Source organism: Mus caroli, unplaced genomic scaffold (genome assembly GCF_978045245.1).
Source record: "Mus caroli unplaced genomic scaffold, Mus_caroli_1 scaffold_18, whole genome shotgun sequence".
Lineage (NCBI taxonomy): Eukaryota > Metazoa > Chordata > Mammalia > Rodentia > Muridae > Mus > Mus caroli.
In genome coordinates this window covers 78,857,550-78,870,093 of record NW_028227273.1, presented here as the reverse complement: position 1 = coordinate 78,870,093, position 12,544 = coordinate 78,857,550, and the positions used below count along the sequence as shown (strand labels likewise).

At 41.3% G+C, this 12,544-nt stretch overlaps 1 protein-coding gene across 1 annotated transcript in view; it reads right to left on the bottom strand.

Moving 5' to 3' along the window:
• The window catches only part of Prdm9 (PR/SET domain 9), a 21,831-nt gene extending 9,666 nt beyond the window's left edge, over window positions 1-12,165 (bottom strand). Inside the window, exons 1-10 of the mRNA XM_085832883.1 lie at window positions 12,048-12,165; window positions 11,035-11,137; window positions 10,609-10,732; window positions 10,214-10,321; window positions 6,558-6,607; window positions 4,789-4,945; window positions 3,211-3,312; window positions 2,732-3,003; window positions 2,345-2,412; window positions 994-1,187 (exon numbers count right to left, since the gene is read on the bottom strand). Coding sequence (XP_085689009.1) covers window positions 994-1,187; window positions 2,345-2,412; window positions 2,732-3,003; window positions 3,211-3,312; window positions 4,789-4,945; window positions 6,558-6,607; window positions 10,214-10,321; window positions 10,609-10,732; window positions 11,035-11,115 — 1,156 coding nt within the window. The 5' untranslated portion in view covers window positions 11,116-11,137; window positions 12,048-12,165. The remainder of the gene's footprint in view (window positions 1-993; window positions 1,188-2,344; window positions 2,413-2,731; window positions 3,004-3,210; window positions 3,313-4,788; window positions 4,946-6,557; window positions 6,608-10,213; window positions 10,322-10,608; window positions 10,733-11,034; window positions 11,138-12,047) is intronic.
• Between the last annotated feature and the right edge of the window lie 379 nt (window positions 12,166-12,544).

The window sequence follows — 12,544 nt, the reverse complement described above, 5'->3', positions numbered from 1 at the left end:
GTGTCTTTCTAACTCAAACTTCTGCATTAGAAGTGAATTCACCCACTTCAAACCAAGCAGAAAAAACTCACATGTATGCCCTGCATTTCTGGATTGTAGTTTGTTCCAGCTACAGTTAAGCTGACAACCAATAATAGCCACCACAATAGCTCTTACCTGTGTTTGACTCACACTCAGTCTGAACCTGGAGTGGGATGGGGCAGGGCAGTAGTATCTGGATTAAGCAATCTAGGGTTTTGATTTGTTTTTCATTTATCCCATTTATGAGTAGCTTTCAGTTGCATCCAGGGTCTCATTCCTGGCCAGTATTGTGTCTGTTCCTTGGTGCGAAATCCTAGCTCTAAAAATGCCTTTGAGGGTTCCTATTCATGGTCCATTTTCTTGCTTCACCCTCGCTCTCATTTTTCTTCCTTTCCCTATTAGTAGGATGATTTTTGAATGCTCTCGATGCTTATTTTTATGCAGTTAATATGGTAAGCTTTGGCACTTGACATTGTACTCCTATAGAAATGCTTGTTATTTTCATTTTTCCCTAATGAATTTAAACATTTTTATTTACCAGAAATCATTTTTTAAAAGGAGTTAGAAAATGAAAATTCTCATGGAGAAGCTAGAGAAAGTACCCAAGGAGCTAAAGGGATCTGCAACCCTATAGTTGGAACAACATGATGAACTAACCAGTACCCCGGAGCTCTTGTCTCTAGCTGCATATGTATCGAAAGATGGCCTAGTCGGCCATCAATGGAAAGAGAGGCCCATTGGACTTGCAAACTTTATATGCCCCAATATAGGGGAATGCCAGGGCCAAAAGAATGGGAATGGGTGGGTAGGGAAGTGGGGGGCGCTATGGGGGACTTTTGGGATAGCATTGGAAATGTAATTGAGGAAAATATGTAATAAAAAATATTAAAAATTTAAAAAAAAAGAAAATGAAAATTCTCAAGGAGAATTCCCTCTTCTCTTTCTTTTTTAAGGAATCATAATAGTGCCCACCTCTTCCTGCTGTGAATCCTTTCTTCATCTTGCTTCCCCACTTAATGCCCAGTTCCTGGCCGTACTCATCCCCATACCAGACCAGAAGCTCACAACCTGGTCTGATAACCCGGCAGGTTCGATAGAAGATCTTCCTGTGATATTGAAAGGCTACCAGGTTCTGCTCTTCATCATCCCGGGCACAGTTCACATACCTAGAGTGGAAGGAAAAGGAAGAAAATATCAGGCAGGCAGCCCCATGTCTGCACTAGCCCCTTACTGGTGTCCAGTGCCCCCATGATTGATGTTTCCAACCCCCCCTTCCACATTTCAAAGAACCTTCTGTTCTCATCTGTCCCTTAGATGTCCCTAGGATATCCATAACATACGGATATCCTAGCTCCAAGCCCTGTTCATCTATCCCAAAGGCCTCTCTTTCCCCAAGAGCCCAGTTTTCAAAGCTCTATTTCAGTCTTCTATCTTTACTAGTGACAAAAAAATGACTTCTTGTTTCTCTAAACTATAAATCTGCCCATGCATACCTTAGAGCTTGGTACTTTTCATACACTCTGCTTCTAGAATAGTATATTTCATCCTACACTGATCCCAACTTTGTTTGAAAGTTCTTCTCATTACCTGCCCAGGCTACCATAAAAGCTTAAGAGATCTCTTAGCAAGACAACACAAAAGATAAGGCTGAAGATAAAGCTGGGTTGGAAGGCTTCACCTCTGTATACAGAAGCCTGGACTCCATTGCCAGCACCACATAATATTGGGTATGGTGCCTGCCTATAATCAAGAAATGAGATCAGGAGGATAAGAAATTTAAGTTAATCCTCATAGAAAATGGCTAGAGTACACAGCATCCAAACCTTCATCCTTCCAGAATCCAGTATGGTTATTTCTGAAGCTAAGGAAATTTCCTGCCCTCACAGACCAAAGGTCCTCTGTTGTAGGTTGTTTTAGCACTGTGTACTTCTCAAAATATATGAGACTTTTAGTCAAACTTTCTTTTAATAAAATATCTGTAACATGCCTCTTGTAAGGACACAAGTTGTATGATCTGCTCAAGTAATAAGATCTATTTTCTGAACTAGGACTCAAAATAAATGTTTCATAAATATTGAATAAATTGTAAGCCCAGTGTTTTCAGTGAATATAGGCTCCTTAAGGGTTTCCCTCAGTATTCCAATTTTGCTGAGTAGATTTGTGCTTTGATAAAAGCTAATGATAATGTTAGTTTATTTTTCCTTAATTTCCATAATATAAAAGAAGTACTTTGCAGAGAAAAAAAATGAGCAGAGCATATGGGAACCATTGAAGGAGTCATGTCTTATGAGTGACAGTCTTTCTTGGAACCTAGTGGTCTTACCTCATCCAGTTGGCTTGGGACTCATCCTGTCCATCCACATACTCATAGCAGTTTCTTCCCTTGGTAATCTGAGTGTCAGAAAGAAATACATTAAAGCTCCAGGATGACAATGAAATCATGCCACCTCACACTCACCAGTGCTGAGCTATGAACTCAGCCACTCACAGCGACCGCACATGAGGCTTTTGAGTCATTATGTACACATGTGTTTTCTTTGTCTCTGTACCATTCCACCCCACTCACCTTCAGACCTTGAAGCAGGACTTCCATGTTGAACAAAGACCATTCAGTACACTGTTGTCCTTGTCCATATTCTACTTTGTCACACCAGAAATACAGAAAGGATGTGGGGAGACAGAAGATGAAGGAAAAGGAGACATTTCTCACCAGCCAGGAGTAACCACTGTTGGCTGCCTCTTCATCCTCTGTGATCTGACCCTCATAGGGGCCAAAGTGCAGACCGACTGGTAGATCAGATGCTTCATTCCAGACTCCAAGTCCAGCTTCAGGGATGCCCGATGGACTAATTCTTAGCCCAGGGGGCAGACTGAGGACTGAGTGGTTGGGATGCCCCCTGTCCACCATACTGTCTTTTACAAATAAAGGAGGCCCATGGTTGGGACAACTGTCGATGAAGAAATTCTGGCACTTCTCACAATCTAAGGTAAAAACAGCAGGGATTGGGAAAGGTATGTGAACATCCCCAGATCTAAAGGTCTTCAGAAAGAGCAAAGCACTCTTGTCACTCTCATAATCTGCACCCAAAGTCACTAGAGTAGACATGATCAAGGTTCCACATGATCAAATGAATCACTAGACTAAGGCATTCCTACCTTCTACATCAGATGGCCTTGATGGACACTTACAGAGATAGTCATCATCCTGAGGCTCGCTGACCTCCTCATATGCAAGGCCCTTTCTCTCTCGAAGCCTGTACATTTTCACTTCAACGTTCTTTTTCCTAAATTCTGGAGTGGAGAACAAAGGTGACTTAAAGTGTGTGAATCTCAAGCATTTATCCCCATTTCTTCATAAAATCTAAAATCTGGGCCTGGGAATATAGCCCAGCAGTTAAAGTGTATGTTTAGAGGACCTGGGTTTGGTTCCTAGCACTCACACCATGGCTCTAAACCATCTGTAAGTTCTAGCTAATCAAATACTCTCATCCCATCTCTGCAGGCATCAGGCATGCACATGGTACACACACATACATGGAGGCAGACATTCATATACATATAAAAATAAATCTTTAAAAAACTAAAAAATTGCTGGGCGTGGTGGCACACGCCTTTAATCCCAGCACTCGGGAGGCAGAGGCAGGCAGATTTCTGAGTTTGAGGCCAGCCTGGTCTACAGAGTGAGTTCCAGGATAGCCAGGGCTACACAGAGAAACCCTGTCTTGAAAAAAACCAACCAACCAAACAAACAAACAAAAACCTAAAAAAATTTACTTTAAAATGTTTTAAAAGAAAATGTGAAATTTACTGCCATATGCGTTCCTTTGAACTTTTTGTTTAAAGAAGCTAAGATCTGGTGAGATGGCTCAACGGGTAAGAGCACTGACTGCTCTTCCAAAGGTCCTGAGTTCAAGTCCCAGCAACCACATGGTGGCTCACAACCATCCGTAATGAGATCTGACTCCCTCTTCTGGTATGTCTGAAGACAGCAACAGTGTACTTACATATAATAAATAAATAAATCTAAAAAAAAAAAAAGAAGCTAAGATCCCATATTAAACTGACAACAGATATCTAATTTAATTTTAATTTCTGACTCTTCAGGTTTAATTTCTACTTGCTCACATTTTCTATTTAAAAATGGTTCGTTCACATGTTGATTCATTTATAAAATAGTAATTAAGGGTCCACTGCAATTAGGCATTGAACAAAGACCTGGGCAAACAGCATTGAGAGTATTTGGTTTCTATTGCCACAGAGATTTATTGGATCAGTTGCTTTATGCTTCACTGGCTGTTTGAAAACAACATGAGAGGCCGGGCGTGGTGGTGCACGTCTTTAATCCCAGCACTCTGGAGGCAGGGGCAGGTGGATTTCTGAGTTCAAGGCAGCCTGGTCTACAAAGTGAGTTCCAGGTCAGCCAGGGCTATACAGAGAAAACCTGTCTCAAAAAACAAAAAACAACAACAAAAAAAAGCAACATTAGAGCTACCTACCATATCCTTATTATTTCCACATATTAACGTTCACAAGGTTGCAGAGTTTGTAAGATTGCCCAAGTCCCAGTACCTCCATGTGAGTAACAACCCAAGTTTATGCATTTAAAGTAGGTGTTCTGACATATTACTTAATAGCATGCCCACTGTCAATGCCACAGCTTAGACAAGACCAAGTTCAGAACTTTCTGAAGTCACTACACTGACCATTCCAGGCCATTCTCATTAGCCTTCCGAGAGGGATTAAAGTTCCCAGGTTATTTACTCTTACTCAGTTTTTTCCCAGAGTGCTGTCCGGAGGTATTTCCTTCTTCAAGGGAGGACACTGGTTTCTGGGCGTGTTCTGAGCCACTTGTATTCAGCAAATTTTCTATTCCAGACCCTTCCTTCACATTAGATTCACCACTAAATGGCATTCTAGATGATTCCTTTAATTAGAGTCACATATTAAAAACAAAACAAAACAAAACAAAACAGGCATTTCAAGTAGTTCTTTAAGACTTTTTATAAAACTTCACCTGTGACTTTAGTTAATGTGTAGAGTATCTGAATAAGGAAGAGACAAGGAAGAACTTAATGAATCCAGGGCAAGAGGCCATCTGCTAGGCTTTCTCCCTTCAGGCTTCTTTCAGGCTTGAGGGAGATGGATATTTGGGAAGGCTAGCTGGAAGGTCAACAAAGTTTGCAATGAAGAAGATAAGGCTTACAGAGAGAAAGAGGGTATATCTGTAAAGTAGGAAATATTGATCAGATGAGAAATGTAGAAAACAAAGCTGATAAAACACATCTGTAAAAGGAAGTGAGAGCAGAACAGTATCTCTGGGAAGAAAATGAAGAGATGGCGGCAGAAATGTACCTCTACAACTAATGAAGTGATGATAAAATTGTAAATTGGCATTCTGGAAATAGTTGATTCTAGAATTAGGTTGCTTGTTTGAGATGGGATCTCATGATAGAGGCTGGCCTCAAACTCACAGGATTCCTCCTACCTCAGCCTTTCAAGTGCTTAAACTATAGGTCTGAGCATAATGCTTAGGATGACTTTGGAATTAGATTAACTAATTCTAGTACTAATTTTTCCAGAAAATTCAATAATTTTTTCATTCATAAGTTTGTATACATGCTAATTGTTCATTTTTAAAAGATTTATTTTCATTTCTATTTGTGTGTGTGTGTGTGTGTGTGTGTGTGTGTGTGTGTGTGTGTGTGTGTGAGGGGGTGGTGCACAGGTTCTGTCAGAGTAAAACAAGGGCATTCAATCTCTTGGAGTTGGAGTTAAAGGGTAGTTTTGAACTGTACAGCTCAGGACCTTTGGAAGAACAAGAAATGCTATTAACCACTGAGTCCTCTCTCCAACCACCCACACATAATAATTCTATTTACAATACCCACAGCTGAATATAATACTAATGTGAGATTACTAGCTTCTCTCATAGTCTTTCCCACAGATGATATTTCAATGGAAATTATTTGCCTATATGAACGCTTACATCCTTCTCTTTTTCCCATTCCAAAACTCATTATATCATTGTATACCTGTGGTAGACCTGGAACTCCTTAAGTAGACTAGGCTGGCCTCAAACTCACAGTATTCCTTGGGACTCTGCTTCTCATGTAATTACAGGCAAGCACTACCATGCCTGATTAAGTCATGTCTCATTTGTGGATCCCTTGCTATTAAACTTGAGTCTTCTAAGTGACAGAGTTGTTGTTTCTTATCAGAATGAGTCTTTATGAAGGAGAGGATCATATCTCCTTTATGTGTGCCATTCAAAGTAAAATCCTCTGTGTATTTGTAAACTATCCTTAGAGTACATTAGTGAATTTCTCACTTTGACATAGCAGGAAAAAAACTGAGGCAGGAACACTCAAGTGAGTGATGTTCTTATTAATTTAAATGACAGGGAGGCTGAGAGACACTGTGTAGACGAGACCGGGAAGGTAGCAATTCCCAGGGTACTCTAAGCCTTCCCCTTTCCTTACCTGTGTTTGGATCTATGAGGAAGGTTTCCTTGTCTGTAGGATTTGGAAAGCACTTACCTTCTGCTGTTTACTGTGCTTCACCCGGAAAGGCACCCAAGGAGGACTGACTGAAAGGGATAGGAAATCAGGGTTTGGGTTGGTATATAGTTTTACACTTGGGATTCTCACCAGGAACAGAGAATTCTGGATAACTGAGTGAAGACTTCAAGGATGACCCAAGAGTGATACGGAAATTATTTCTTATATATATTTTTTATTAGATATTTTCTTCATTTACATTTCAAATGCTATCCCGAAGGTCCCTACACCCTCCCCCCACCGGAAATTAACTCTAAAATATTATTAACCCTATCATTCTATTGGGGGACATTGGTGTTTTTATTTAAGCTTATCCAATTAGACAAAACTCATCTTATCTTTGTTTTATGTTTATAAGATATCCAATACATTTATTTTTAAGTAAATAAGTAAATCAGCCTGTGACAAAGAAAACACTGAATAAAACAGGAACAAGGAGATATTATGTACACACAAAAAGGTCATTCGGTAAGAGGTCATTTTCAGTGTCAGTTTTAATAGTGAAATATTGGAATTCTTTCCTCTAGGATCACAAGAGACATGCAAGGATTCTCATTCTTGCTATTTCTACTCAACATAATACCAGAAGCCCTGGTTAGAATAAGTAGGCATATATATATACATACACACACATACATACACATACAAATCATATAATTTGGAAATAAAGAAATAAATTATTCTTTTTACAAATTACATTGTCTTATACACAGAAATCCTTTAAGATTCCACTAAAAGAGCTGGGCGTGTTGGTGCACACCTTTAATCCCAGCACTTGGGAGGCAGAGGCAGAGGCAGGTGAATTTCTGAGTTCGAGGCCAGCCTGGTTTACAGTGTGAGTTCCAGGACAGCCAGGGCTACACAGAGAAACCCTGTCTAGAAAAACCAAAAACAAACAAACAAATAAATAAATAATACAAAATAAATAAAAAGATTACACTAAAAATTGCAGGATATAAAATTAATTTTAAAAATCAGTTGTGGGGCTGGCAAGATGGCTCAGCGGGTAAGAGTGCTGACTGCTCTTCTGAAGATTCTATGTTCAAATCCCAGCAACCACATGGCGGCTTATAACCACCTGTAGTGAGATCAGATGCCCTCTTCTGGTGCGTCTAAAGACAGCTACAGTGTACTTATTTATAATAATAATAAATCTTTGGGCCTGAGAGAGCATGGACTGAGCGAGCAGGGTTGACCAGAGCAATCAGAAGTCCTAAATTCAATTCCCAACAACCTTATGAAGGATCACAACCATCTGTACAGCTACAGTGTACTCATATACATAAAAAAATAAATAAATAAATAAATAATTGGGGGGGTGTTGAGACAGGGTTTCTCTGTGTAGCTCTGGCTGTCCTGGAACTCACTTTGTAGACCAGGCTGGCCTTGAACTCAGAAATCCGCCTGCCTCTGCCTCCCAAGTGCTGGGATTAAAGGCATGAGCCACCACGCCCGGCATAAATAATTTTTTTAAAGTTAAAAAAAATCAGTTGTTTTTTTTTTTTTTTTTTTTTTTTTTTTTTTATGAGAGGTGTCTTGGAGCTGAAGAGGGCATCAGATCCCATTACAGATGGTTGTGAGCCACCAGGTGGATGCTGGGAATTGAACTCAGGACCTTTGGAAGAGCAACCAGTGCTCTTAACCACTGAGCCATCTCTCTAGCTCCAGTTGTGTTTTTATACACCCACAATAAACAATCCAGGAAGGAAATTAAAAAAAAATCACATCTACAATGATTAAAATAATAAAATATTTAGTAGGAAAGTAAAGGATGTAAAAGATTTGTTCCTGGTTTATAAGACAAAGTTATAAAAGCTTATATTACCTCAAATGACGTATAGATTAAACATGTTCCCTATCAAAATGCCAATGCTGTGTTTTGCTGCATTAAAAATAATTAATAAAGGATTAATATAGGATATAGATTAATATAGGATCTTAAGGGAATCAGAATAGCCAAGAGAATCTTGAAAAAGAACAAAATCTAAGATAACAACATGTTTTAAGTTGTTATATCCAAGACATGTAACTATGAAACCATTAGAAGAAAGATAGACTAAAATCTGCATAACATTGCAAACATAATTAATTTTCTTGGTATAACACCAAAAAATTAAGCAAAAACTGCCGGGCAGTGGTGGCGAATGCCTTTAATCCCAGCACTCAGGAGGCAGAGTCAGGCAGATTTCGAGGTCCCCAGGACAGCCAGGGTTATACAGAGAGACCCTGTCTGGAAAAACCAAAAAAAAAAAAAAAAAAAAAAAAGCAAAAACAGAGAAGTAGGATTACATTAATTTTAAAAACATCAAACAAAACAATGGAATGAAAAGGGTAACCTAAATAATAGAAGAAAGTATCTGCAAGTGTATATATAATAAGGGGTTGGTATCTAGAATACTCAACAACCACAACATCAATATAAAGTCAAAAATAGGTGATTAGACTCAAGTTCATTTTTATCAAATCAACTTATATTTTTGTATTCAAGTTCTATTTCCTAACATATTTGGAGATGAAGCTATTAGAAGCTAATCAGAACAAGATGACACCTGAAGACTGTGGCCCCATAATTGAATTAGTTCTTTCATAGGTAGAGATCCTATGAAAGGCTAAATGTGTTCTACACATGAACACACATAGTTCATGTGAATACACAGTGGAGATCTCTTATACACAAAGGAGAAGCCATTGTTGAAACCTGACAAGGCAGCACTCCCATTTTGGATTTCTAGCCTCTAGAACTGTAAGAAATATATTTCTGCTTAAAAATTTAGCACATGATATTTTGTTGACAGCTCTTTAGCTACCTAATTAATGCAATGAGCACACATTTCTCCAGATATTTAAGTGGCCAACAAGCATAGAAAAAGGTGTTCAACACAATTAATTATCAGGGAAATGAAAATTAAAATCCCAGTAGTGATATATCATAAGTAATGGCAAGGATAAGGACAAATTGGAATGCTTGAATGACCACCTTTGATGGGAATATAAAATGGCACAGCTACCAGAAATAGTAAGTCCCTCAAAAATTAAAATAGAGCTGGGCGTGGTGGCCCATGCCTTTAATCCCAGCACTTGTGGGGCAGAGGCAGGTGGATTTCTGAGTTCAAGGCCAGCCTGGTCTACAGAGTGAGTTCCAGGGTAGCCAGGGCTACACAGAGAAACCCTGTCTCAAAAAAAAAAATTAAAATAGAATTACTTTATGATTTAGATTTCTTTATGTACATATAAAAAGTGAAACTAAGATCTTGAAGAGACATTTGCACAACCATGGTCATATTTACATGATTAATAATGAGCAGGCAGGCTACAGACCAGGTAAGGTGCTTATCCTAGCTACTTTGGGTTTGATATTTCTTGTTCATGCCCAGATTTGGATATATTTCATATTTATTATATTTATAAATAGTATATAGTTTTCACATATTTTAAAATGTACAGGAATAGATTCTTACTATTAATTTTGCATTGCATCTTGTTTGTTTGCTGACCCTTGATTCTGAAAACACCCAGTTTTCAGAAGTTAATTCTGAGACATTTTTGGAACCTAAATCTGGGTTGGTTTCCGATGGGTACTTCTAAATCCTCCTGCCCCCTCACCTCACTTCTAAACTCTCCTAGCCTCTCCTCACCTTGCTGCTTAGGTGTCCACTCTTCATCAGAATCCTCACTGTCATTTATCTGAGGCTTCATTGTTTGCCTTTGGTAACACATGAAAGCTGGTCTAGGGGCTCTGAGACCTGAAAAGCAGCAAAATGTTCCTCTTAAAAAGGTCCTAGAGGATGGAACAAATGTATCACAAGGCCAAGTAGGCTCTGGGTGTGGAGATGAGATCTCTACAGGGCCAGTGTTAACATTTAGTCCTGGACACACATAGACACACACACACACGTTTCCTCTAAACTTGTCTCCATTGGGAACTGTACCATTGTAGATACCTGGGAAGACCCTAACATAACATGGGAACATGGGAACTGAGACTTTATTTTTTTAATCTAGACTGGTTCAACTGAAGACTTCTTGTTACCTATTGAAATCAGCATTTTATAGTTCCTTTTCACATTTCTATAGCGAATTTTCTCCCACTCTCCCATCTCCGCCCATTCTTCTTTGGAGAAGTATATGGAAATGTCTTTGAATTCATCTTTGACCTGGAGGAAAAAAATAAAAACAAAAAACGGAACATGCTGGGCTGGGCTTGGGACCCTGGAATGTGGTCTCAGTGACCAAGGTTATCCTCCCATTCCCAGAACCTTCTTTAAGCAAACACTGGATGTTCATGCTGACAGAGCAGTTGCTAATGAGCCTTTCCTCTCTCTCTCACATATCGGGACCCACCATCTTGTCATAGGAAGATCAAAATGGTAGTGTAGACCAAGAGTCTATGGTACTCAAGGCTGTTTGCCTCTGCCCACCCCACGATCCTCCTGACTCTAGGATAACTTCGTACTACCTTGGGTTTCCACTCGAATTTCCCTGTATCTCCTTCAGGACTATTTTCTTCCAGCTTGTTGATGTTCATGGTGCAGGACATTTCACTGGAGAGGTCCAGGGTCCTATGGATGAAGAGGCAATTAAGGGCCTTAGGCTAGCAGAGATGCCCACCAGCACATGGGAAGGAGCTGGGGGCTGGGAATCCATGCAGCCAACACAGGCGCCTTCTTCGGACTCCGAGGTCTAGTACTCTGGCGCAGGAGCAAGGATTCTGGACTGAGCCCTAAACCGAGGCACCGACCCTCCATCCGGGTCAGGACCTGCGACAGCAAGGAAGGAAGATTCCTCCCGCCAACCGGGGTTCCCCCTGCCCCCGTTCCCACTTGCTCTTCATCTGGACCAAGGAGTCAGTCAGGGTCTGAAAGATGTTTACAGGTAAATGGATTCGGGAATCCCGAGTACAAGGGATTGAAGTCCCTCTGGTGAAAATGTAGGAACGCTCTGGCTGAGATTTTAATTTAGGGAACCTCGGGCTGAGGATTGGGGTGCATCAGATTGAAGGAATTGGGTTTGTAGGCTAGAGGAGTCTTTCAGGCTGTGAAATAAGGTTTGGAGACTCGCAGACTGACAAGATTTGACGAATATTATGTCATGAAGAGCTGGGATTTGTCACGTCGGAGGTATTTAGGGTCCTGCCGGACGAGAGCATTTAGGATCTCTGGAAGCCTATCTGGAGTGACAGACAGGTCCTCGAGACTGAGGGCGTTTGGGGTCTTTGGGGCTTAGGAGAGTCTCCACGCTGAGAGTCCAGGTTTCCTGTCTGGAAACGTAGTCTCTCTGACTAAGCGAGCTACCCAGGTTCCTCAGGCAGAGGGTGGGTTGGTTCCGCACAAGTGCATTTGGGACCTCACTCAGCCAAAGCGCGCTTGGAGTTCCCGAGAAGCTGAGGTGACGGGGTGTGTGCGTGTGAGCGCGCGCGCGCGTGTCACGCTGAGGGGGTCCGAATCTAGTTTAGGGGATATGGGGTCTCACGGGCTGAGCCTAGAAAGCCTCGCTGGTCCTGAAGGTTTCGCCTGCACTCATGGTTCAGAATCCCGCGGCTCTGAGGCCACCGCCGGCGTTCGTCCCTCTGAGGAGCTCCGAGGCCGACTGACAGGAGAATCCGCCAATTGACAGACAGCTGACCGAGGGGCGGGAACAAGAAAAGCGGAGGGCGGGGCTCTGCCTGTCAGTCAGGGTGCAATTCCTGCCCCTGGCTTTCTCCAGGCTGCCCCGCCTCTCGCTGGGATTGCCAGGCCCCTGCACGAATCAGGTGGTGGCCAGCGCGCAGGCGCACACTTGTTCTCTGTGCGGCGTCCGTTCCTGCAGACTCCTCTTTTTCAATTTGGCAGGCTGTGTTACCTGACCTGTGTCTTGTCTACTAAAGGTCTTAAAACCATGGAGCAGAGCTTTAAGTGCTTAGGTCTGCTCTAGAGTGGGGTTTCACTCAATCTCCGGGAAGCCGGGGGTGAGGGTGGGACCGGAAGTCC